Source organism: Eumetopias jubatus, unplaced genomic scaffold (assembly GCF_037043125.1).
Source record: "Eumetopias jubatus isolate StellerSeaLion01/CBP00866 unplaced genomic scaffold, mEumJub1_p1.0 scaffold_13, whole genome shotgun sequence".
NCBI lineage: Eukaryota > Metazoa > Chordata > Mammalia > Carnivora > Otariidae > Eumetopias > Eumetopias jubatus.
In genome coordinates, this window is record NW_028274819.1 from 110,074,977 (window position 1) to 110,102,415 (window position 27,439).

A 27,439-nucleotide genomic window follows, 5' to 3' on the forward strand; every position below is an offset into this window, starting at 1 on the left:
GGGTGTTCTGGAGACGCACGTTAGCATGTTCACTGACTTCTCTCACTAGTTTATCCCTTGCGGTGAAGACAGGCCTTTCCGAGCAAGAACTTCACAGTCTGATGCGCTAACTCGCAAGTCTGATTAGTTTTTAAGTCCACTCGAGTGAAATTTGTTGCTGTTAATACGCCCATCCCAGCTCCCCCCCCACCCTCCCGCTCCCCGAAAAAACCTAAATTGTGAGTTTTCCTGGTAGAAAATCTGAGTTTGGGTTTCCGAGCTGAGCTCATGCACGCGTTGCCGCTGCGGACCGGGGAGCGTCAGGACGCACTGCCCGCTCTGGCCAGAGGCCTGGTCCAGGGCACCTGCTCGGCGCGCCCCGGGCCGCGCTCCCGTCGGTCACCAACACAGTTTGATTAAGGCACTCAATTATGTTTTTGGTTTTTATGGTAGGTCCGATGCAATGACAGCCAATCCTGAACTTTGTCTAATTGTAGTTCCCGTGTGTACAGCCTTGGGGCAGTCGGGCGTCAAAACGCGGCCGTTCTCACCTACACTCCCAGTGATGGATAATCTGGCTTTGTTTCTTATGGCTTCAGAAAAGGTCAGCTGGGTGCATGGAAAGGAAACAGAAAGAGTGTGGACTGTTACAATGTTTCTGCTTCTGCGACAAAAGGCGACACAACAAACACCAAGATATCAATAATTAGACATCTGCATTTTTTCCAATATTCTTTTGGTCATGTGAAAACTGCGCATTATGGGAAAGAAAAGCTCAACTATAGCAAAGAATAAGTCGGACTGGCGTTTGTGGTCCTACCTGTTTCAGAACTAATTTGGAAATCGTCACACTAGGTTTTGTTTGGCAAGTCTGGGCGGGACACAGCCTTCACCTTGTGGTCCTCTACACCCTGGTACTTCTGGGACAGCTTAAAATTCTCCTCTAGGTGGACATTTTTAATTGAGCCTCTTGCTCTTGCCAGTAAATGTCTTCACAATGCGGGCGTTATCCTCAAAACTGTGATGAGTTGTCTAAACAAACCGCGGACTATTCACGACAGATCTTCCAGCCTTCGGAACACAGATCTATCCACAGACACCTTCACTCATTCACACCAGGGGTAGACATGACCCAGAACACCACAGTTAGTGACAGGCCTACTCTGGAAGCTGACTGATATTTTCGGAGGGGGGGGTGCACTGAAAGGGAATATGTTTCAATTCCTCACTGCTGGGGAACCTCCCAGACTGAGATGTTATGGGGTCAGGTCTCCGAAATCCTCATTAAACTCCTGTTCTCTGTCAGGTTAGGTCAGGAGCAGATAACAGTATTACACAGAAGAGAGACAGGCAGTGTTTTTATGTAAATCTAATTACTGCTGGTTCATTTGCCTTCACATTTTTTTCTAGTAACTGAATTTTAATGTTAACTCAAGAGGAAAATAAGGCAAATGAGATATTGCCTAAGTCTGTTATGGCATAGATCATTTATTTCTCAAATGATATATAACTCAAAATATATCTTAATTCCCTGTGGCGAATTTAAGTTTACCTAATTCTTTAGGAATTCCATCCCTATATTTATTCTGCTCTGGAACTTAGGTATTAAGAGTCACTCTATATTAAATAATGAAATTAGTGATAGGAGTAGAAAATGGTATAATGTAAAGGTTTAGAGATCAGATACCCTGATAAAGTCAAACTGCTAGTTAATGACTTATCTATGATAAAAACCAAGGTCATTATCATAGTTTTTCCTTAGCGAATAGTCTCAAAAAAATTACAAATCAGGATGCAATCTCTACAGAACTACTCATCACTAAATTAAATGAACCAGGACCAAAGTTTGAATTTGTTTCCTCAGATTCACTTTCAACATTGAATATTAAGTAAAATAGATAATTATTTTTTAAAACCTACTGGGTTTAGTTTTTTTTTTTTTGAAGAAATATAATTAATAAAAGCACTGTAATTTTTGGAAGGGATTTTTTCCAGAAGGCTCTTGCTATAAAATTTATTTGTGTTTCCTTTCTTTTCTTGATTGCCTTTGCGAAGGAAAATACCCCAAACAGGAACCATGTGCTCTCAAGTAATCTTTCCTTCCCTGTAGATGAATGCAACTGAGTGTAATAGTGAATAAATCTTTGACAGCTCCTATTTTCTCTTTAAATCTTAGCATTCTTTGTTCTTAGCTTATTATTTCTTATACTTGTATCTCCTGCTTCTTCCCTAAAATGTCATTTCTATTCAGCTTTGCAGTGAATCCATTGAGGCTGCTCAAATTCTTATAAACTTACACGTGGTCTGGGTCTGTTTAGATTGTTGAGGCTAAAGGCTATGACCTTAACTATACGTGTTCTCGTGAGGGTAATCATTTTTAGAGTAAATATTCTCTATATTGAAGGTTTGAGGTTTTGTTTTTGGCTTTCTAGGACAATATTATTTAGATTATCAAAAACTTCGGTAACTGTGGCCAACAGAGTTTTTGAAAGGAAAAAGCCATCTCACATGAGAGTACAATAACAGTTGTCAAGTCTTCTTACGTGCAAATCATTTCATTTACCCTGAATGCCATTAAGTCTTTTTCAAAGTCATGGATAGGAATGCTTTGTATTCTATTTGAAATTTATGGTCTTAGAAGTTTAACCCCAACTGTAGAGGCAATTCATGTGATACGTTGTAATGCCAGGTTCTGACTCCAAAAACATTATTACATGTAAACTGTATGTACATAACCTGGGAATTTATATCTCTTTAGCAACTTCCCAGATTTTGGTAATGAACTGGCATCCATGAGTGTTTGTTTCTAGAATTTTCTAATGTTCTTTTTTTCTTTGAAACCTTACCCTTGGACCTTGCTGATGGTTGGAATGCTTTTGCTTTGCCAAAGAAAAATCAGTTTTAATGACTTGTAAGAAAAAACAAAAACAAAAAAACAAAAAAAGAAAAACCAAACCAAAACAAAAAAGCCCCCCCTTTTTTTAAGACATAAAATTCATTCCAGAATAAAATCCAAATAATTAACTCTGAAAACCTGTCACATATTGTTTTTCTCAATTTGAGAAAATCTCTTCTCAACTGTATAATTATTAAGATAACAGCATTTGTATAATGGTCAAGAGACCTTGAAAGTTTCCTTGTTGGTTGTTTTGCTATCAGAAGACATGCTCAAAACATTCTGATCTGAGTGAACTGGAGGGTCTTGTTCTTAATTCTCTTACACAAAATTGGGAAAGAACCATGTGGGGCTTATCTATGTATAGTTACACTCAGTAATCCATTGATTTCTAGATTATGGATAGAAGCAACTAGATCTTTGTAAAAGGGAATGACTTTTGTTCTTTAAGACATTAACAAAGTGTTTCGATAGCTTTTATAACTACAAATATCAAAAACAAGCATTATTTACCTGGCATAACCTCAGATGTACATCTTATGAAAATTATATTGCGTTTTTGACTCTCGGGTACATCAAGCACTGAATGTCTCTTGTGGGTTCAAAGCCTCATTTATCATTGTCAATCAGAGTGAGCAGCCCATTCAGTTGACTGTTATATATAATTTTAGAAAATGGGTCTTAGAGACCTGATTTTAGGAAAAGCAGTAACAAATGCTTTCAGATCTTATTTTAAAACCACTTTCTATCATTTGAGGAATAAAAGTAGTGGATACTTAGATTCTTAAAAAATTATCTCCATTTCCTACATTTCACTGAATATTTACAATGTTTTATTGTGACACAGTGGGAGGATGTGAGTAAGTGGGGCTGCTCTGGCCCACTTAAAAACAATTGAAATGGAAAAAAAGAAGGCCATAATAATTCACTGCAATTTTTATCTTTTCCTGTGTCCCCCTGGAGAACACATGCATTGCTGACATCTTTGATGGGGAAACTGCTGTCTTGCCTAAAATGCATATCCACCTTAGTGATGCTGTGAGGGTGAAAGTTGAAATTCATCTAAATAAATATGAATTAGAGTCAATATTCTGACAATCACTCCTACCTAAAGGTCTGGCTCAAGGTACTGTCAGATGAGCAAACAGCAGGGTTTGGTTCTTAAAAAAAATACAGAATGATGGTTAATGTGAAACAGAAGAGGAGCTAAAATTCTCCGAGCCTTTACTATGTGCTTGGAGTTGGTTCTCAGAAAATACATGATCATATCAAAATAGGCAACCGTCTAAGCTTTGATCGCTTGAAATGGTTTTATGATTTTGTGAGTTCTCCTAAAATTGGATTGTTCCAAGTAGATTAGCCTACTACATGGACAAGGAAACCCAGAACTAATTTCCTTTTTCTCCCAAATTTCGAGTAGGATATACTGTTCAGATCATTTTGCAGAGCAATCCTGGGGGTTTGATTTTGTCTTTCTGACCCTTTCAATGCAGATATCTATTGGCAACATAAAGTTTCGAACAGTGCATCCGCAGCCAAAGAAAACCGAACCACTTTGCACTGAAGTTTTTCAAAAATATAAAAGCTCTAATGAGAAGCAAGCAACGTCACCACTGGACAGACAGGTCACAACACTGCAATTACAGGATGCATCACCCACTCACTGTAGTAAGCCCTAAGTCCTACCCCTAAATTTTAATACTTTCGGTTCCATATACGTTGTAACCTTCTCTATAGGTTGCTAAATTCTGGGTATTCTGCGAGGAAGTTGGGTTAAAAGTCTGTGCACTCTTTGCCACCTTCATTCTCTTCGCCTCTGCCCTGGACTTGTAACAGAACTCTATCAAAGCCACCAGCATTGCCAAGCCCAGGCCGCCGACCAGAATGTAGAAGACGCCTGCCACGTTGCTCAGGCTCAAGGCGCTCGTCTTGTCCTGGGGGAGATAAAGGCATTTCAGTCAACTGCGGAAACGTCACATCCCAAGGCAAAAGAACACATGAAATCCAAAGAGCCAATTAAAGCAAATGCTTAATGTAACCTGAAATTATTTACATGTATAAATCACTGATGGAGGTTTATGGATTTAAGCATAAAGCTTACAACTCTCAGGAGAAGTGAAATTATGATGATTACCAATAAAACTGTGTGTAATTACATTCAATAAAATTTGTAACATTTTATTATTAAATATGCAGCAAAAACCACTGTACCTAGCCATATAAAAATGTTTATATATTTACACAGGGTGGCAGAAGTGGGCTTATTATTTAAGTTTGAAAAGGGCATATTTAAAACCCAATTACACGGGAAGGGGATGTCTTTTGGTTTTCCTGCTATTCCATATACTTTTAATGTTTGAAATTTCTCTTGTATAAATCTCACTTCACATTTCCTACTTAAGGAACTAAGTTTCGTTGTTGGTTTTTTTGGTTTGTTTTTTTAGCTAACAGTTTCACATTTTCTTCACTGTTGCTTTACCAAATATATGTAAATAATGTGCTAGGGTACACATTATTTGTTCTTTCAGTCATAGGTGTATGGGAGATCTTCTAGAAAGTGTCACTTTTACATATTATATACTATTTAGGAATAATGTGTGCATCGCATTTAGGTAACTTTTAAAAAATAACTTAAAAATATACAAATTACCATGGTTAATTGAGACATAAATTATTTTCATATGGACAAATTTATGACTATTTTTACTGATTTAAAAATAAGATTCCACTCCCAGTTAAAAATACTTAATCAGTTAATAGTTTAGACATATTATTCTCCAGAGCTTTAGCATACATATTATCTCATAATAAATTTGGAAATAGTCAAGCATATGATTGAAAAATACTATCTTTGTAACAAGATTTCAGAATTTTTTCATAAATTGGAAATATGTATATCACATAACATGATTTGAGAGAGTATTTTGGATAGACTCCCTGTAGGATGCCCTGTGGCCATCATCTTCCCAGCTGTAGGTTTTGGGCAAAATGTGATCCAGCCACTTAGTTTTATTAGCAGAGTACTGAATTCAAAAGATGTACTATGTACACTGTCCAATTAGCCATGACATTAGCTGATGGGGCCAAAATTTAGGGTCACTTCATTTTTAAAATCATCGCTCATTAAATATTTATGCTTCTCTGGCTTGACATAGGGATTTGAGATAAGTATTTCATTATTTGGCCAAGCTTGTCTCATTCCACTCTGGTTCAAAGGCAGGAAAAAACTGATTAAAACGGAGGGATAAGCCCAGAAAAGGTATCAAGTGTCTTAGAATAACTAATAATAATAATAATTCGTCCTTAGACGAATGGAGACTCTCCTATTTAAGCTATTTATTTGTTTCATGTCTTAGAATAACTAATATTTTTTTCTTTTAAAGAAGATAAAGAAAAAAATAGAAGATTTCAAGAATCCTCAACTCCTTTCGGGCACTCGGTACATTCTATGAATTTGCACAGGTAATTAGATTCACTGATACATTGTTACATTTTTTTCCTTTAGAATGGAAACGTAACTGTTTGTAACCCTTTTTATTTGTACTCAGTGGAATCAGGTCTCTAGATCTCTGCATTGCACCAAGAATTCACAAACGAGAGATCTTAACTTGAGATATTATCCGTAAATGCTGATCTACTAAGAGCATTTCGGTAGAACCGAATCGGAAAGTCCACTGTGTATCTGTCAGCACAAAACTATAACCGGGCCTCTTCAAACTAAAGTGGAATGCTTGGCAACGTAGTGACAAAAGACTGAACTTCTGAATGCCACAGGGTGAATATTTAAGATCCTTCTCTGGATGGCTACCGGACAATTCCCCACTTGTTTTGAGAAGGCATCGGCTCCTGAAATAATGGGTTTCGTGGCCTTCACCTCTGAAACAAACGCAACCTTAACCAAGAAGCGCTACTTGCTCTAGTGGTACGTGAGTCTGAGGGTCACAGAAGGACTTTTATTAGTGTATGTGCTTCTGCGGTTAATTTGAGTTGTAACCCAAGCCTGAGCAGTGGGGGCGCGGGCTGCGATTTTCTGAGAAGGCGGGTGAGTGGGTCGGCGCCCTGTGACAACCGCTCGCGGGCCCTGTGAGCACAGGACGAGGCCCCGGAGTGCGACGACTAACCTTGCTTCCGGAGTCCTTGGGTCCACATTCACCTTTATCGTACCACCACTTGTTTTTCAGCTTGTCTAAGACGCCTGCCTCACTGAGTTTCAAAACGGCAAGGTTTACAGGAGTTCTTCACGTGGAAAATAACATAAATAACATTATATATGTTATTTTATGTTATTCAAGTCAAACTACATTAGAATCGCAAGGCAAAGTGACAGAGCAGAGGCCACAGGAGGTGCTAAGTCTCGTGCGGAGGCCCAGGTGGAGAACCAGACCTACGACTGGGGCCTGCTCCATCGCTTTAGGTAACAGGTGCATACTGCTAGGGAGGATCGTAAATAAAACGTATGCAATTACTGTGAACCCAAAACTATTGGCCTGGGTTCCATTGCTGGAACATTTACGAGGTTCCCAGCACAGTGGTGGAAGTCATTCGAGAGCCACAAGCTCCTTGTGTTCCCCCCACTTTCGAAATGAATGGCAGTGGCTGCAGATGGACAGACTGGCGTGCAGAGAAGCTGGCTCAGACCGGTTTGGGCTCTCCCCTACACTGTGATTCAGTTGGTGGAATTTTACTCTTTGCTATAAAAGTATGTCTACACTGACTCCTTACCCGCGCTCATCCAGGACTAACTGGAAGAGAAGGAGGGTGTGGGAGTTACTGACAAAGGGTCCAGGAAGGCCCTTAGGAGACAGATATGTGAATCATGAGAGGATAAGCCCATGCTGACACTCTCCTTCTGAATTGCGGTATTTAACCTGAATAATAGCACTATCTACCTATCTCGAGTCTATCGCATTAATATGCTGTGCATACAAAGGGAAGTGACTCTAATGTACTCCACGGACGCTTCCCAGCAGGTACATGACAGGCTCGGGGGAACCGAGATTTTTAGGAACAAACTCCCGTCCTATAAAATCCCACTTTTCTTTTCTACCATATTTGAGTCCTTCAGTACTCGATGTTATATAAGGAGTCTCAAGGAGGAAAAGGCCAGTCATCACTCAGTCTCAATGTTCCAAGGAATTGAAGAACTCCCCTGGTTTTCATTCCCACGTTAACACCTCTGTGTGTATAAGAGTCCGAGAGGATGGATAGGGAGCAGTAAGCCCTGACATCTCTTGTTGTTACTGTTTCCGTGCTTGGTTGGTTTCTGTTTCTTTTTGCTTTCACAAATATTCGGAGAGAGACTCATTGAATTTCTCTTGACATTTCTAAGCTGCCACGATCATTTTGTCTGGCTCTCTCTCCCAACACCTCATTTCTTCTAGGAAATACTGAGTGCATTTGGAGAGACACAGCAGGCATTGATTTGACTGCCAGGGGATTAATTCCATAAACTTATCTGCACATCTAGGCAATCTAGTAATAATAACGGTGATAATGCTAGTTAACCCTGACGGAACCCTTCCTAGGTACCAGGAGCTGTTGGAACCATTTTACATGTTTGGATACTATGATCACCTGCATTTTACAAATGAGGAAACCAAGGCACGGAGAAATTAAATCATCTAGCCACACAGCTAGGAAGTAGCTGAATCAGGGTAACAGTGTGACTTCATAGCTTGTGCAATTAAAAACATTCACAACGGAAGACTCGGGAAATGGAGTTTCTGGTTAATTGAGTTTTCTGATTAACCGTTAAGCCAAAACACTCTTTTCTTGTTATGCTGTTGTACCGTTAGTTCTGAAAAGAGTTTCTAAGATATAAGTTTAACTGTTTTCTCAATACGATTTAATTTTTTGTATCTATGTTGTAACGGCTTAACAAGGCTCATTGTTCCATTTAAGAAGTAATATGCATTTGCCACATTCCTAGGAAATTACATCGTGTTTTGGAACAAAGTCTAATAGGAGCATGATTTAACACTTTCTACTAAACACTGAGTTTGGGGATGGAGCAGGATGAAAATTTTGGTAAACTGTGGTGCTTGGTGAATCTGGTCCCAAATGTGGCTTTAACTACCTATACACCCCGACCCCGACTCATGAAGTGATTATTACAAAACCCCACCCCAGGTTGGTGTGTGAGTTGTGGACTGCTTGGGAACAAAAGCAGTATCTCACTCATCTTTGTAAGACAGTATTTACCAGGGTATCTGACTCAGAGTAGGTGCTCTGCAAGGTTGCTGTATTTAAATTATTTTGAACCCAGAGCAAGCTTTTTCGTTGAACTGATACTATAAGAGTTTTGAGGTCCCCAGGCTGCTCACCAAAGCCTTTTCAACACCTGCACAGGTGTATTCTATGAGCCTACACTGTACTTCTTGAATGGGGTGCTCTGGGAGGAGGACTTCATGCTGAAAAGGGAACAAAAAAGCAAGCAGAGTTTCCTTCCAGTTTCTTCTAGAAGGTATGTCCTTAAGGGGCCCCACTTTGCCCTTCTCCCTTCACTTCTCCCCTTGCCTCTGTGGTGCTTCTGCCAGTCACCGCAGGAGCCTGGTTTTAGAGGCCGTGAGTAGGTTGGAATTTTGAATTTAAGATATGTATTAGGAGCCAAACTTAATGGTCATCTGGTGGAGTATCAGGCACTGAGCAAGGAATTCATTATTGGGCGATCGCTGGCTTTTGTTTACCACAACTTTTTTTTCTGCTTATGAATCCGTATTTTTGCTAATCGTCCCTTTACTCGTGTGTTGGTTTCTATGGTACAGCGAAGGGGAGGAGACCACTTATGACGTACTTTAAAGTCAGGAATGGGCTACTGTCTTCAAACGGCTAAATTAAAAATGGATATCTTGTGATCTAATACAATTCCTAAAGAAGACACTGTTTGGTAATCACATTTACAGAACGATTTTTATATGAATATCCACATTCGTGAGGGTGCCCGTTTTTATATACCTAGAGGAGAAGAGGGTATAAAACAAACAGAAAAAAATCAATAATTTTATAGATCATTAATGATTACAGGCATTGCCAAAATTTCCAACTAGAACCAGGACTGAATAACTCACTTTAAAAACTGGCATAAAATTCTGTGTATGGTTTGTCCTCAGACTAAACTCTATCAGATTCATCCGAAAGGAAAATGAGTCTGAGACATTGCAATGATATTTTTAAATTGGTTCATTGCCAATTAGTAAATTTTATTACTTTATTCACAAGTATGAATTTCTTATGATCATAGAAAAGACCACATTGCACTAATATTAAAGAAATAAATTTTCAAAAAAATGGATTTACATCCCCCAAATCCTGCCTTTATTATTTTTAAAGATGCAGGACCCTTTTTCTTACTTCTTTCCTTAAATTTTTACATTTCAGCATGAAGCCTTGGTTGAGGGCGACCGGGTCAGAACGTCATGCTCTTGGGAATGGCTCTCAGGTAAGTGGGGATGCTAATTATTTTGTAGCCATGGGCTGTGACTGGAAGCTACCACAGTGATCATGAGCTCCTTGAGAGAAAATAAAATTCTCTTTTTCCCCACGAATATGGCATGTTGCCTGCTGAAAGGAGAAATTTAATAATTTGCTGCTGAATGGAAGGCTGGAGATGTCCCCCCGGGGTTATAATCCTGTGAATGGCAGGTGGGTCACCTGTCTCCTCAAAGGAACCCATTCGTTGGAGGGGGGGAGGTCAAGCTTTCCATGATTTTCTGCCTTCATTCGGTGAATCACTACTAGAAAACTGAGTTTTCTCCTATTGAGTCTGTACTGGAAAGTCAGACAACATTAGATTTCAGCATGCTTGGGTTGGGGCCTCTGAATGTGCATATTCCACCCCCTCCACGGAACTGGCATCATTTAATTTCTCTCCTGCCTTGGCTTGATTCTCAGCAAAGTCTTAAAAACTAGCTGCTTCTCCAACTTCTCCTTATCTTACCTCTTCTGGGGAAGATGAGGCCCCACGGGAGGGAGTGAGGTAACTCTAAAAGGAAAACCAGTCCCCCGTAGAAGGTACAAAACAAAAATGAAACAGCAACTGCTTCCTGGGGCTTTACTTTGACCTAAGTGAGGTCAGGGCATGTAAAACACTGCCTCTTATTACGAATTCAGAGCAGGGCGTTATTAACGTTTAGACTGTCACCACCTATCTGCTTGGTGATACATATTATATCAAGCGTCCTGCAAGGAATGTTTTTTAGTACGAAAACAACATTTCTGAGGGAAAACAGGACATACTGTGATACCATTTGGGGGGGATATTTTAAGTTGATTTTTATTACATTTTGTTAAGATTTGAAGTAACGTTTTAGAATGTATCACTTTGTAGCTCATGTTTGGTGAAAGTAAGTTACTGCATACCTATGGGAACAATACTCTGACTTGAGAACTACAAGGTTAGATTTGTATATATTTTTGACGACAAATATTTATTTAGTGTCCATTGTGTACCAAACATTCTGTGGGATACAGATTAAAATCCAACTTGGGCTGTCCAACCCCTTAGTGAAATAAACTGAAGTGACTTTTCTAAAATAGATTTTGCCATTGTGCGTACGTTTCTGCTCTGCTTATTTTTCTCTGGAAAGATGTTTTAATGGACACTAAAATAGGAGTTTGTTACTCATTTTTGTGGAAAGTTTTATTTGTTAAGCAGTGTTGTACTTCTCTTATATTGGTGATAAAAATCAACATTCGCAAGCAAAATTTTGCTAATGGACTAGAAAATTTTTGCTTTTCTTTGGTGCTATTAGAGCATGTTTTCTTATATTTCCAATTTGCGTGGAAAATAGATTATTAGTGTAAATTTAAATAATTTTCTCCGCATAGAAAAATGTATTTACTTATGTTTTTATGGAAACTCTCAGAATATTCTAGGCAAGTTAGGGTGCCAAAATATAAAAAGAGTTCATACTCAAGTAAACATGTAGCTGGTGTCCTCGAATGGAGGGGTCTTGAAGGGGAACCATCCCAGAGGAACCCCCCCAGGATTCTACCCTCTCTCTGCTCTTTCTCTCCAGAATGATTCTTTTCCAGGACCTGGGGTGGGGGATCAGGGTTGGGTCCCCAGGATTCCATTGTCCCCTGCTTTGCCCTGTCTCTCCCTGGCGAGAATATTCCCTTGGCAAAGTTCATCCTCCTTTTCCTGTGATAGGGCTGGTCATTAAGAGGGGCACAGACAAAGGAGCTGCATCTGAAAGTCTTTTAAGATGGAAAGAGGGGGAAGTTAGCGCCATTGGAAAAGAATGAGGTCAGCCTCCATCCCGATGAGTACTCTCAGAGAACAGAGCATCATTCTGTGGGTTGCGTGGACAAGTAAGGGAATTTATAGCCTAATCAAGAAACTGAAGACAAGCAGTTTTGGGCAATTCTCTAGATTTTAAAAGAAAGACAAGAGTGCATACTTTAAAATTTTCGATATTCTTCCATGCCAGGTGGAAGGTATGAAAGAAAATTCAGTCAGGATGTTCCCACGTCTGGATTGTTTTAGGTCTCTACACAGTGAAGAAGGGTTCTGGTTACTTGTTAATTGTATACATTTTTGATTATTTGTTAATTGTATACATTTTTTTCCCTTTAGAAACTGCTTAGAAAAAAACCCCCACCTTATTCTATGAAGCTGGAAACATGACAGGGATGTAGTGAGCACAGAGCTGAACGGGTCTTGCTTTCGGAGCCGATCATTCTGTGATTTGATCCATTTATGGAAGGCAAAAAATGTCTAGTTCACATGACTATCACTGATTTACTTAACTTGATATGTAACGGAAGCCTGAGGGTTCTGGGTAGAGACATGGCTTTCTGGAAGGTACTCTAAACAGGTCCAGGTGGAGTCAAGTCATTGTTGTTACTTAAAAATGCTATGTAGGTGGTCTCGCCACGCATGGGTGAACCGGAGGGGACAGACTTCCCCTCGGTGTCCGCCCTCCTCACGTCACTAAATTGCCCTTTCAAAAGCTTGGATCCCTTCCTGCTTTCTACAAGGGGGTTGTAGGACTACAGGGTCTGACCCATGACCTCTTTGAAGCCAGGGGGGTGCAGGGACTGTTGTAATGAGGTCTGTTCGCGTGTCCCTCAATTGGTTAACGGTTGCAAATATTTTTGCTTTGACAGTAATTGCATACTTGGGTTTCAAAGGGATTGGACTGGCAATTCTGGGGGTGGCTGGTGGGGGTGGGGTCCAAGCTGCGTCTCCCAGCAGATGCACCTATTACTATACATACTGTTTACCCGCTTTTGGTGACATTGAGGCTGACCTTGGAGTCACCTCCCCCGCTGCCACATTCTCCTTTGTCGTACCACCATTTGTTTTTCAATTTGTCCAAGAGGCCTTGTTCATTCAGTTTTAAAACTGCGAGGTTAACAGCATTTCTTGAAACGATAAAACATATTTGTAAGAAACTGCACAGCTGTTAAGATGTTAGAAGGAATGAGGACTTAAGCTCTTTTATAAGCTTCTCCCAGGCGCTAAATAAACCTCTCATTTTGCGGTCCTGCAGCCCCTTCCACCAGAGTCCAAACCAAAGGCAATAGTGACTAATTTCAAATGGTGTGAAACATGTGGTATTTGGTGCTGCTCACTCTCAGAGCTCATTTACTGTCAACAGTAACTGTTGTTGTTACTGTTGTTGTTACTTTGTAAGCTGTTAACAACCAATGACATGGATTTTTTTTTCTTTTGCAAAACAGCAATAAACTTGCTTTTACGAGTAATTGAGGAAGAATTGTGCCTTGAATTCCTTTGCCTCTAAGAATGTCAACAGCCGAAAAGAGACCCAAACGGAAAATGCGTTTCCAGAAGGAAACAGGGAACGGCACTGCCAGAGCGAAAAAGCAGCCGTTCGTTCATTTTTGTGAACGGATTTCCTGACAACAAAGAGTACGGCTTAATTATGGTTCCCTTTACTGTTTGTGGGAGTTAAGTTTGCTCACTTGTCTGATTTCATTGGTCTCAGAATCTAGGATTGGCAAGTTTGGTTCAGTGTCCCTGCGCTAGAAGTCACAGGATAGTCAAGGAAAGGGGGTGCCAGCCCTCAGGGAAGAGGTCTTATATTTGGAATTTGGTGTTGGTTCTTGAAGGCTTTGGATGCTATTTAGAAACTATGATGGCTCGGCCAATTCCACTGCTGAAGTTAAGTAATTAAACCCCAGGGAGCCGTGATGCATGTGATTGGGACTCTGCAGACAAACACCCCAGATCCGATTGCCTCCATCTGTATCTCTACCGGAGAATAAGGGAGCAGATTCTAATGAATGTCTAAAAGGATTCAAGATGTGTCATGGGCTTTTGCCTGCCAGGTATTTGGTTTCTTACTTGCTTTCAAGTTAGTTTTTAAATGAGCTGTTATCTCTTTCAAGAGGTCTTCCCAGCATTTCATGAAATCTCTGTTAGAGAGAGAGTGGCTTCTATACCAAGAATTTGGGCTACGCACCTTGATGAATACTGAGTTTGGTGGTTATTTAATGCAAATGAGTTATAAATAAAATAACCCCATATTAATGAATAGCGCTTGAAAACTGATTTGCAAGTGAAATAGTTGTCGACTAGTAAAAAGTGTTCCATATTTCACCACCAATCAGCCTACTGAAGTGTTTTTCTTAAAATGTGTTTATCATATTTCACGTAAACAATGTTCATTTTCCAGTGTTGTGATAGTCTGATCCACTTGGAGAATAAACATGCCCCACGAGTAAAACATACACTTTGAGAGTATTAACTCGAGAGTTAGACAGCCATTTACGAAATGCTAATTAAATAATCAGCTGCTCCCACCTTCCCAAGTGCCACATCAGTGCCCTAAAATAATGAATATACTTCCCAAAGTGAACAATATCAGGTGGTTGGTTTAATCAGCAAAAGGACCAGACTGAAATGCAAGAATGCATGACTATTCAGTGAAGAGAGACCTATTAAAAAAAGAATGCTATTGGGAGAAAGTTGTTTTAATTTATTTTGTGTCCACAACAAACTAAATTTGTCTTTCAATGATTTAAACCGAACTAGTAAAATTTTTTATTTTGGAGAAAATTATTTTTATACTCTATTTTAGCCTGAAACATTCATAGTAGATCTGTTTTAATGAGGTGGCATCCCAATAATTTTATGTGTTGGTTTAGACCATTCCTTTGATAAAACTGAGATCATTTCATGAGAGGGTTATTTAACAGGGTTATTAGCCATATCCAAAGACAGTTCCACAGCACAGGAGAAAACAAAAAGCAAAATAAAGGAATGGATAAGGAAAAAAAGCTTCACGTTGAGAAAACTGTTTGGAATAAAGCTTTCTACAAAATTATTCGAAGACATTGTCTTTCTAAGACCATCTAATAGGCCATGTAAAAACAGTTTAGTTTCACACTGCTATCCGATGTGTGTGTGTGTACATCAATATTTGGTTCATATGATACACTTGACCAGTAGGTAAGTCACTGCCCAGGTCACAGTTAATCCACGTTTTCCTTCCAGAAACACATGGCCCCTTGATAAAGTCCCCCAATACTATTATACGCATGTTTATTTTTCTCTTATGATGCATGGAAGGCACCTTGTAATTAATATTCAGAAAGAGTCTTCAGGTACTCAAGATTTCTCTGCATGTGAAAACTGCCTGTTTTCTACAACTCTCTGACTACAGATGTCATTTCTGTACATAATCAAGTCTAGCAGCCTCTGTAGATTGCCATTTCAACTGCAGCATAAGCCACATTTGAACATCTGTCCTATTTTATGAAACACGTTACTTTTACATGTTATTAATTGTAAGAATCATCAAGTGACTTAAGAAAATACATAAAGTTACTTCACTCATTTTGCTGGAATAGATTTAAAAAATATATATATATTTTTTACCTAGCCAAGAGAAAAAGGAACCCTGAAGGAGGAATTGGAAGCAAGCTTAGGGAAGTCGCGAGCAGTGGGGGGTAAACAAGGGACTTGGGAAGCAGACCTTCCCTCCGGCACGTTTTATTGTTGCTTTGAATCCCCTTCGTACACTTCAGACAGAGATTTCAGAGTCAATGTCAGAAACGCAGATTAACGATCCCGGATATTCTGGTTCTGAAGCAGTGGTCGGCCAAGAAGATGAGCCATAGAAGAAAAACGTGCGCCATTCCTTACACTGATTGTTCCCTTTATTCTATAAAAGGCAGCTTTTACAGACAAAATCAACCAAGTGGATTGTTTTCGTTTCAAAATGGAAGAGGAGAGGAAGAAAGAGTCAGTGACCACACTCCTGCTGGGTGTGTGTAGACCACAATTAAGAGCCCAGGTGTGTTGACAATGACCTTTAGTAGGACTCAGTTAACTTCCTTCCTGCCTTTGCTGCTGTGCCTTCAGGGAATTCTAGGTAAGAAAAACCCTTCTCCAAGTAGGCATTTTAATAATAGTGAGATGGTGGGGCACTTGATGCGGGGTGGAAGGAAAATGCTCCTCGAGTCAAATTCCAGGACCTCAAGAAAACTGCCCAAGGTTTTTATTCCTGAAATTTCCTTCAATTGAGTTTGAGATTATGAAAATCTCTGCCTCATTGCACTAGCTTCTGGGACCCATTTTTGTTAATGAGACTCTTGTTGAAAGACCACATACAACAGAAGCTTGAGAACGGGAATTAAGACCTGAACTTCTCCCATTTATTGATACTGGGTGAATTCTTCGAGTGTGGCGATTTTCTTGTTCAAAGCATCTTAACTCAGGCTAAGATACCCATCTCTTACCTTCCACACTTTCATAAATAATTTATCATTCAATTCTATATGTTTGGGTATGCTTTTATGCTTAATTTATGCCTTACTCATTATATTTACTTCTGGACCATATTACTTGTAATGTAATTCTTCTGTTGGTGAGGTTTTAAAATGTACATCTGACAAAATATCTACCTAATAGGAACATTTTTAAAGTTTAAGTTTAGTCAAGTATTTTTATGGTTTCCTGGATTTAAGAATATTATTATAAAGGACTGATATACCAGCCCCTAGACTTAGTCAACATTTGCACACAGGATATTTAGGGTGTATGTAGTTTGTAGAACAAATATTTTGTAAAATCATATTTAGTCTGATTAAAACAAACTCAATTCCATTTTACTTAATAGGATGAATATTTCATTGTTGGTGGTGATGGTGCTGTTTATTCTAACGTACGGTGAGATTTTTGCTACTGCTTTAGTGTCCTTATGGGAAAGGATCCATTAGTTGTATACACATGAGAAAGTCTCATCACTCTTAGGCCTGTGCTCTCTTAATGGGAGTCCTCTCTTCATACTAAACTCTCTCCCTCCCTCTCTCTCTATATAAAGATTTTATTTTTAAGTAATCTCTACACCCAATGTGAGGCTCGAACTTATAACCCTGAGATCAACAGTCAGAAGCTCTACAGACTGAGCCAGCCAGGCGCCCCTAAACTCTATAAAATTTAAATATCATGAGATTCAAATGTCCAGAATATTTACCAGAATGATGCTAGAAAATTTTTTTCATAGTCCCCAATAAATCTTAGTATGTTTTTTATTTTTATTTTTTTATTTTATTTTTTTTAAAGATTTTATTTATTTATTTGAAAGAGAGAGAATGAGAGATAGCACGAGAGGGAAGAGGGTCAGAGGGAGAAGCAGACTCCCCGCCAAGCAGGGAGCCCAATGGACTCGATCCCAGGACTCCAGGATCATGACCTGAGCCAAAGGCAGTCGCTTAACCAACTGAGCCACCCAGGCGCCCTTAGCATGTTTTTTTAAAGCTTAAAAATTGTGTGAATCCACAAGGCATTGTGTCAACAGGTAAGAAATTCCTTTAAAATCCACAAAGGGTGTTGGTAGACGATTTATGCAGGGAGATCATACAAATCATACAAAAATCATTCAACTTGGCTTGGAATTAAATTAATGTGAATTAAAATGATGACAATTCAATTCTCTGCCACTCATGTTAGGAAAGACAAAAATAAAGATACTGTGTAATATAGTCAAGGGCCGAATCCACTGGTGACTGAATTAAGAACCAAAAAAGAAATAAGATGACTTTACACAACAAAAGCTTAAACACAATTCTTGTTCTTGGAAATTACTGATAATGTTGATAATTATATTAACTGACTAAATATTACTGGTTCATAATAATTCTCCTTTGAGGAACCAATTCTAATAAAGTTAATCAATGATGCTGATGGGAGTAACTGAATGAACCCCATAGTATATTTCTATAGCAAACACGGCAAGCAATTTACATGCCCACCAGAAGGGGAGAATGAAGTAGATGTGGGGAGACCCAGCAGTGGTTCTCAAGCTTGATTTGAGTAGAGAGCCACCATCATAAATACAGATGCTCAGGCCTAACACTGCTGGGTCAGGTCCCTCTGAATCAGGGGCACTGTGTCTACATTTTTACAAAGCTCCTCCATCACAAAGGTGATGGTATTGATAAGCACCCATAACTTATATGGCTGAACGTTTTACGACCATTATAAGCTTTTAACAACAAGGAAAAATGATTATAGTATAATGTTAAGTGAAAAAAAAAGAAATTTGTATATTCCCTATGATTTTAAGAATAAAAAATATATATTTAGAGAGAGACAGAGACATTAACGGAAAAATATTGGGAAAAAAACACAACAAAGAGCTGTCTCTGAATGTAGGGATTATGATTAGTTTGGACTGCATTTGCTTTTTACACTTCCTCACCCATCCAGAATTTTCTACTGTAAGTGATACTTTAATAATCAGTAAATACAAACAAAAAAAGCCTCGGTTATTTTATAATTTTATATTATTTTATAATATAATGTCTAAAAGAACTGTTCTTTGCAAACCAACATATACATTTTATTTTGATCCAAAAAACCCCCAAAAAACAAAGAATTTAGGAATTGCTCTTAAGGATGTCGGTAAAGCATTCATTGCTCCTGATGATGTGGTTTGCTTTGGTCCACCTCTCTAGCCACAGGCTGGAGGACAGGGGATGAGGAACTTGGCTTCTACAAAGGTTCTGCCTTGTTTGAGGTCAGGTCAGGCAGAGAAGGATGAGTAATCCAGCAATTAGTGGGCCTCCTCCATCAGACAGGATCTGCAGGAGGTTAATAGAACTCTCAATGGCCTGGAGAAAAGACTCACTGTTTCACACATATTTACATAGAGAAGGTGAGCTTTTCCCCTTAAGCTGAATTAAATGAATGTGATGGTGCATAGACTTGAGTCCTGCAAAGTGGGCCATTAAAAAAAAAAAAAAGTATATACCTCTGTTTTTAGGAAAAGAATTTTCAGAGCTGGCAACTACGTTTTTCCCCAAACAAGTAGTAGAGACCCTAAGAAAAAAGCCATTTTCATTTTTTTTTTGCAGGAATTAAAAAAAAATGCCATTAAAAAAGTCTTTCATCACACCACATTTACTGTATCCCTTTTTGCATTTAAACTAAAATTCCAGATTGGAAAACTCATTTGATTTAAACTTTGTTATGCAGCAGATAAGTACATGCAGAAAAATTTCTAGGACCACTCTAGTAAGAAAATAGTAATTTCATGAAAAACGAACAATTTTTCACAGACTATTGCACAGACTATTGGTTCTCTTATTTAAGCGATGGTGGCAATTGTCACTGCTGTCATGAGGGTGGCGTACAGGAAAGTCTACCCCAGTAGAGCAAGAGGAGATGGGGGGGAGGAGCATGGGACATATGGGGTTTTACTTTTGCCATTTAATTAATGACGTCCCCCCAAATAAAGGTGTTTGGAGGAAATCAGCCATGAAACTGAGAATTTACAACAACCCCAGATTTTTGTATCAAGTCTATGAATAACCCACTAAGAACTAGTTTATCAATCATGAAAATATAGTTAAGTAAATAAAAATCAAGAGCCTAATAAGGAGGTGAGAATCTGGTCTTAAGGAAAGGCGTCTGTGTCCACAGTTCTACCCTTGATCAGCTGTGGGAGGCCTGGAAGAGTAACCGGTTCTCAGCGTTGTCAGTGCTCCACTAAGTTTTCAATTTAACTTGCGGCAGTGCTATTAGGTTTCCTCCCAAATTATCCCTTCCAGTAAACAAGCACACAGCTCTTTTTGCTCCGCTGGATTTGTGCACTTCTTTCCAAAGAAAGGATTTGGGCTGAATTGCTCTGCATATATATGCAAATATTTTAAGAAAAGATACGAAGTTTTAATTCCAGTTGGCTTACACAATGACAGGTAAGATTTGCATAAAAATGGCACTACCAATCAATAATTTGATATCAAAAATAGGAGGGAAAATTTTTTTCAGTGGAAAGACAATTCAGACCCTACATGATGTATAATGAGCCTTTGAAAACCACTTTGATAAGGAAGGATTTATTGACTTTGTTTTGGATTTTGGATGGCATATATGCAATTAATTTAGTGTATAGAGTCCTTTGCAGCATTTCATACTCCAAGTAAGTCAAAGACAACTAAATAAGTTACGTAGATACTGGGTTAGATTCCAGAAATGGTCTCTAAAGTGTGTGTTTTTTGAAGATTTTATTTATTTGAGAGAGAGAGAGACAGCATGAGCAGGGTGAGCAGCAGAGGGAGAGGGAGAAGCAGACCCCCCACTGAGCAGGGAACCTGACACGGGGCTCCATCTCAGGGTCCTGGAATCAAGACCTGAGCCAAAGCAGATGCTTAGCCGACTGAGCCACTCAGGTGCCCCTAAAGTGTGTGTTCCTTGGAATTGGCATGACCAATTGCTATTTGAGGCCTAGGCCTGAGGAATGTGATTTTTGAAGAAATATTGTGATTTTTGTGAGGATGTCTGCCAGTAATTTAGAGCACTCGCTAGAGATTGTGATAAATGAATAATTTAATTATACTTTTAGTGTTAAACTTTTTTTTTAAATGTAATCCTTACAAATATTTCATGCAGTTTAGTTTCATGATTTTGTCAATTTTAGGTCACAGAGTACAATTTTCTATCCTCCTTTGGGTAGGGACCTCTTTTAGAAGCCCGTGAAAGCTACAGATAGACTAGCATAATGATTTCAGGGGATCCACAAAATTTGGAAAGGGAATCGTGAATACAGATAAAAAATATCTCTTCCAGATTCTAGTAACATTTATTTTAAAATTAAATAATGGGGGCCACTTTCAAGTATGTCTGTTAAAGGAAGGGAAATAAAAATATTTCTATGACCCATGGTTGCTCCAGAATTTGAACAGAGAGGAGGTTTTAAGAGTGTGGTTTGATGGTAAGGAACTTGCAGGGTACGAACCTCAATTTGTGATCATTCTGCAAACACATCATGGGCAGGGTTTTTTTTTTTTTTTTTTTTAAGTAGACTCCACACCCAGTGTGGAGCCCAGTACAGGGCTTGAACTCATAACCCTGAGATCAAGAGCTGAATTGAGATCAAGAGTCAGACGCTTAACTTAACCGAATGAGCCTTTGAGGTGCCCCCATATGCAGGGCTTCTTAAAAGACTGCATGTGACATTAATAAAAATTAAAAATAAAAACTGCTCAAAGATACTTCTGGTTACCCTTAGATAATATTGGGAAAATATCAATTATTTGTATTAAATCATGTAAACTTTATTTGACTTGTGGTGCCTTGGGGTGCTGTTTGAGATGATACGGGCTGAAGTCCCCACCCCAAGCCACCCTGTTTTTATGAGCAGTTTCTGTGATGGAATCATACAACAGGGGGCTTTGTTTCAAGATGGGACCATCACTACCTATAGACTGTGAAGTGCTTCCAGTTCTCTCTGAATCTCGCTTGTTAAGGGACTGTCATTAAGCTAAAGTACGATTTCAGAAGTCGCAGAGCTGGTGGCTCACTGTTCACTGCGTGTGAGCTGTCGAGCAGCACTGGGATTTTTCACGCAGATTTGCTGGGTGGTCTCTGCGCTGTCCCTGACTGCTCTGGATGCCCTCCCTTAGGCCACGCTCCTTATTCTCTTTATAGGATTTCCAGAATGCTTGACAACCGAGTTTCCTTTTTCCTTCCTTTGCTCATTGTTAAAAACTTCCATCAACTGCCTTAAAGAACTAGAATCATAGCATTTTTGAGTCACAGTGGGGATCAGAGGGTGTCTCAAACCATCTCATCTGACGGTTGTAGTCACTGGGGTCTAAGGAAAGCTAGGCGCCTTGCTCACCAAGACCCAGCGGGGATGGAGGGCTGCTGCCTCCTGGGCTAGTGCTCTTTCCCACAGTGCTAGGATCACTTTGCTTTCTGTGGGTCCCTTTCCTGTGGAGCTATAAACTAAGTATTCCTCCCTACTATGGCTCTCCAAGGGGGAATTTCTACCCCCCACCCCATTCTTGAGGCTTGCTGGGGGTGATCCCTCATTAAGCTTTGACTGATACATTCCCTGCAACTTCTATCCCCTCTGGCTAAATACTTCTTGAGATAAGACTTCAGAGGCCTGGGGTCTTATCAGCTGAAACTGATCCCTCCTAAATATCCAAGAAGGAAGAATAGTAGATAACGTTCCTTAAAAAGCTGTACCAATAAACTTTATGTTGACTTGATTAGATGGTGATACTTGTTCCTTCCTAAAGTTGGAATAAGACAGGTCTATTTTTATACATACTAGGTTCCTAATGACTTAAGTTCTGATCTTTTAGGACAGGTAATGAGGGATCCCAAACACATTATTATAAAGAAGCTTCAGTATAATGGAGCAGAAAATGCTTCACAGAAGTAGAAAGGTAAACACAAATAATAACAAATCCCAATCACAGAAACTCAGTCTCATCTTCGAATTTCCCACTCCTTTCCTACAGCCAAGTAGCCATTAAGAACCTTTTATTTTCCTGAAAAGGTGTCTCTTAAATTTATATGTTCATTTCTATTATACAGGTAACAGCTGAGTCAAAGCCTCTGTCACCTGAGACAAGACCCACGGACTCTCTCCATCTGTTCTCAGCTACCTGGAGCCAGAATAGCTACACGCTTCTCTGCTTCTTTACACCGCTTTGTTGGAAACCTTTGGGGGGGACTCATGACTGCCTCCAAGATACGACTCTGTTCTAATTTTCCTGACATTCAAAGCTTCCTAACAATTCAGCTTATATGTATACCTTTAAAGTATAACTTGATTGCATTTGATTGAGCCAGGCTCTGTCCCAAGTTCTTCACATTCTCACTGAGTCCTTACTGAGCCCACATGGCCGGTAAATGGCAAAGGTGGGATTGGAATCTGGATCCTTCCACCACAGAAGCCCAGCCTCTTAACCACCCTAATTCCCCAAATAGACCTTCTCTGCCTCCTCCAGGCTAGAGTCCTTAGAGTCCCAAAGACATTTTATTCGCAGTCGATTCCAGTCTCATGACAGAACCTTCACCAGAAATTTCTTTTTTCCCCCTAAGCTTTTCTAAAGTTCTTTCCATTTTCTAACAATCACTCATGGACTTATTCATTCAACTAATATTTATCAACTAGTACATGTGAACCTTTTTTATGAGGTCTCTCCCAGATACTCTAAGACTCCACAGTGATCTCCTTCTTCTTTAAATTATCTATTGTCTGGAGTGCTCCCAATTACTTCGAGTCCCACATCACTTCACAGTGTTGATGTCTCTGTACGATCTTTTCCCGTAGAGCACAGCGACTCTGTTTTACGGTATTTTACACCATCCTCAGTCCCAAGGCAGGGTGAGAACTACAGAAACCATGCAGTAACTATCTGGAGGGCTGATATCTCCTTGATTAATTTAAGGTGCTACTTTTTAAGCAGCCCATTAAAATGAAAGAATCTTGTGCCTGAACCATCGACTGTGCCACCTAATGGATTTTGGGAAGATCTGCTATGGAGAGGCTTTTAAAGCAAAACAAAATAAAGCAAAAGGGCTCCCGAACTGTCTATTAAATATTGGCAAGAGGGACAAAAAGAATTACTAACACTAGCTATTTTTATGAATTATGGCAAACGATTTTGTCCATCGTATAAACAAATACTAAGATGACATTTCAGTGAGATTACAGATGGTTAAAGGGGTTACCAGATCAGTTTGTGCAGTGGGGCAAGGAAGAAATACGAACAGATGAAATCAGATACAAGCTTGTTATATCAGGTGAAATCAGACACAATTAAATCCTAGATAATGGTATTCTTATCATTTTGTTCTAACCTATTTAATAGTAGCAAATAAAACATGTCCTTTTCATAAAATTCTTCTGTTGCTAAATTTACTGCTGAGAACAGTATAATTCAGTACATCAGAGAAATGAATTACATTTGTCATCAGATATTAAAGGCCAACGCTGTCTGGTTTAACCTGATTAAGATTTATTGTGTATTTAAATATGCACTTAATTCACTAAATATGTCTAGTAAATCTTTATCTACAAATACTTTAAATTTCCCACCAAATTCTTAAAAAAGTTTCAATTTCTCTTTCATTCAGGGTGCCAGATTCCCTCGCAGTAGCCTAGTATTTGGATAGAACTTAAAATGTCTTTAACTGCTCTTGTTTCATCTACCCTAACTTTTGGCGTGGATTTTGGTGAGGTTGGAGAACAGCATACATTAGAAAGAGTGATAAAAACAGGCCTTCCAGGAGAAAGGATTCTAAGCGAATGGGAACTTGAAGAAGCTGTGTGAACCTCCTAAGTAGGAGCACCGGTGGCTCTTCTGTTATTCTCTGAAAATAACCAAACCCGAAGAATTCTGTGTGTCTTTACAGCTTTTGTTTATGCCCTTCAAAGGGAAACACAAAGCTGCTTATCTTTGCTGGCAGCAGGGCTCACAACCACATTTTAAAAAAGAAATATAGTCTCTCATTTATTTTTCTTACATAATTTAAATGGGAAAAAAACCCCAAAAGTGTAAATTCTGAGAATATGTTCACCTACATTTGCTTTAAGTGGTGTTAATACTAGAACACAGCACACAGCCCTTCAGTTACTTGCTTCTGGTCAGAAGTACTTGGGTATTTCTTAAGCTACCAGCCTGGGTGCTTCCATTCACCATTTTTCATATACCTAATAAACTGAATGCAGTTAATGAGATAAGTATTTTTCACTTTACAGAGCAATGAGACAAAGCCAAAAAAACAAAAACAAACCCCCGAAAATGGTGTTTCATCTCAAGTTCAGGTTACTGAACAGAACTGATTCACTGCAGAACGACCCCCAATTCTTCCCCTGAACGAGATCACCATGAACGATTTCATAAAATTCAGATCAAACAGATCTGCCTGACAGACCTAATGTCGGTGTGGACACCAAATTCTCATACATATACGGTTCTCGGATCAACACTGTGTGTGGCTGCTTAGGCGAACCATGCACCTGGCATCTTAAAATGCAGGAATGAATCATGTGCCTCCAATATATCCCGTGCCTTTCACTGAGGGAGGCAGGGAGTGAGAACGTAAAAATTAGGTTCTGACTTCTGACAACAAAATGCATGATCTGCTAAAAGTCTGGCGCTTAGGTTTCTGTGCTTGGTGACCACGAGCAATAGCAGTATCTACAAAACTCGCGTTTGTTGGCATTAAAATCAAGTTCCCATCTCATGCGCGTCCCCTCACGGACGTTCCTAGTCGCATGGCTACTGTGGATCCTGATCCTAAGACAACATCTGCCACAAAAACAGATCCGTCTGAAGTGATTTTCTTTCATTAAATAATGAAAGAAATCCAACCTGAAGGTGATTCTAAACAGGCTTGTAACAACTCCCAGAACCGTGTTTCTGAAAGACGATGATTATTTACTGGCAACAAATGGCCTGAATTCGCCGCCTTTATGCACCCTTCCCCTGCTTCCTAGGATTCTCTTCTTCTTGAGTCTCAAGCTTCCCTAAAATCTACTTGAATCACAAGACCTGGCCTCCTTGGAGGGCAGGGACAACAGAAGGATTACTGCAGAGGGTCTGGACGCTCTCCCTTCGTGCCCCCCACCCCGCTGGATTCCACCTTTCTTCTAATATCTCAAATTCTGGATGCTTTTAGGTTCTCTCACTTGTTTCTCGCCTGGGATTTCTCCCCCCTGGAAGAACCAACGGAAGGACCAATGTGACACAGAGTACCAAAAGCAGAGAATACTGATGACTTCCAGGGACAACAACACAGAAGGTGAGCGGTAACAGTGGAAACCGCTTGGGAGCGATGCCCGGGAAGACTAAACACAGAGAAACACTGCTGAGGACAGGGTCAACTCCCCTTCCTCCCTTTTCTGTCTGGTGCCCGGTTTCATATGGCACCTTAAACATCTCATCAAGTCTATAGTGCTGCACACCCAGAGTCTAACCTGTGCATATTCCAAATTACATATCATTTACATTCTATCAGCTACTTTTAATAAAAAAAATCTTTTTTTAAATAATTTAAGAATAATGTATTTTCTACAGAAACACTTTGGATTTTAATATTTTTGTAACCCCATTACCCATTATGGTTTGATTATCAGTTACCATCCGTATTCTACACAGAAATTAACAGCTGATGGCAATTTCTTAAGGCCTATGCAAGAGACTGATCCTTAATGGAAGACCGGCACTGATATTTAATGATGATGGAAAACACAAACGCATTAGCATATAACTGATATGACTTGTGTGACGGTGTTTACTTTTTCCTGCTATAACATTTGTAAGGGGATGTTCAAGTCACTACTACGCACAAGTGGCAAGCTGGTTTCCTAAGGCGTGGGTTAAAAAATATAAATGTACAAAGAAAAAGGGATTGAAAAATAGGTGGGGGAGGGGTTTCCTTCAAATGGATGGAACCCATTCTTTTGAAAGAAAACTCCCCTCTTACCTTGGTCCTGGAGCTGGTTAGTTCTCCTCTGTCCTCCTCCTAGGGGAGAAATACCCAAAGTTAAACAATAATAGAACATGGTCTTGTATTAAAGTCAAGTTCAGTTCTGGCCAACCCTTTCCTCAGGTCTCACAAGACACTACCAACTGTCTGATACACTGGGGCATTCATTGAAATGAGCTTAAAATTCATTTTAAGGATTAAGCCAAAGGGGAATGAACATTCGCTATATAAGAGGGACAAAACTCTACTCTTATCAGTCTATTTTGTCAGAGCTCCAATGAACTGAAGCCTGATGTAGAGCAGAGGAATTCCTGCAAGCGCATTACGCGGGTAATTTTCATCCGCTGTCGTGAATCATGGAGAGCGTATGGTGGGGGTGCACCTAGAGCTCCTTAAAAAGACAGAGGCATGCTGTGGTGTTCTCAAACCATTTCCCTGATGTTCCTGGTGTTTTTGAGGGCAGACTGATAGTGCTACAAGCCAACACCATGTTGGGGGCAGTACTAAATTTGGTATTAACAAGAATTACTGCAAAAATGAAAAAAAGAAACCAAACCTAAGGGGTCATAAAAGGGGAGGGTTAGGAAAGTTGGGGAAATGGGATATTATCAGAAACTAGGTACTTGCTTTATTTTTTCAAAACAGGGAATCACAGGTAAGACAGCTGTTTTCTTTCATAATGTACCTCTAGCTACTAAGTATGGATTCTGGTATCTCTGGAGAGAAAGAAGGCAGCACATGAAAGGAGCATGGATTTGGGGAGGAGAGAATGATGGGCTCCTTTTCCATCTGAGCTTCAGCGGCAGCATCTGACCAGGTGAAGACAGTAACACCAGCACCAAGGATTTGTTGGG

At 39.5% G+C, this 27,439-nt stretch overlaps 1 protein-coding gene across 1 annotated transcript in view; it reads right to left on the minus strand.

Annotated features, from left to right (window-relative positions):
• Window positions 1-224: 224 nt before the first annotated feature.
• The window catches only part of GRIA4 (glutamate ionotropic receptor AMPA type subunit 4), a 224,683-nt gene continuing 197,468 nt past the window's right edge, over window positions 225-27,439 (minus strand). The window contains exons 12-14 of the mRNA XM_088017525.1: window positions 13,129-13,243; window positions 4,675-4,809; window positions 225-588 (exon numbers count right to left, since the gene is read on the minus strand). Of these exons, the coding sequence (XP_087873651.1) occupies window positions 424-588; window positions 4,675-4,809; window positions 13,129-13,243 (415 nt within the window). The 3' untranslated portion in view covers window positions 225-423. The remainder of the gene's footprint in view (window positions 589-4,674; window positions 4,810-13,128; window positions 13,244-27,439) is intronic.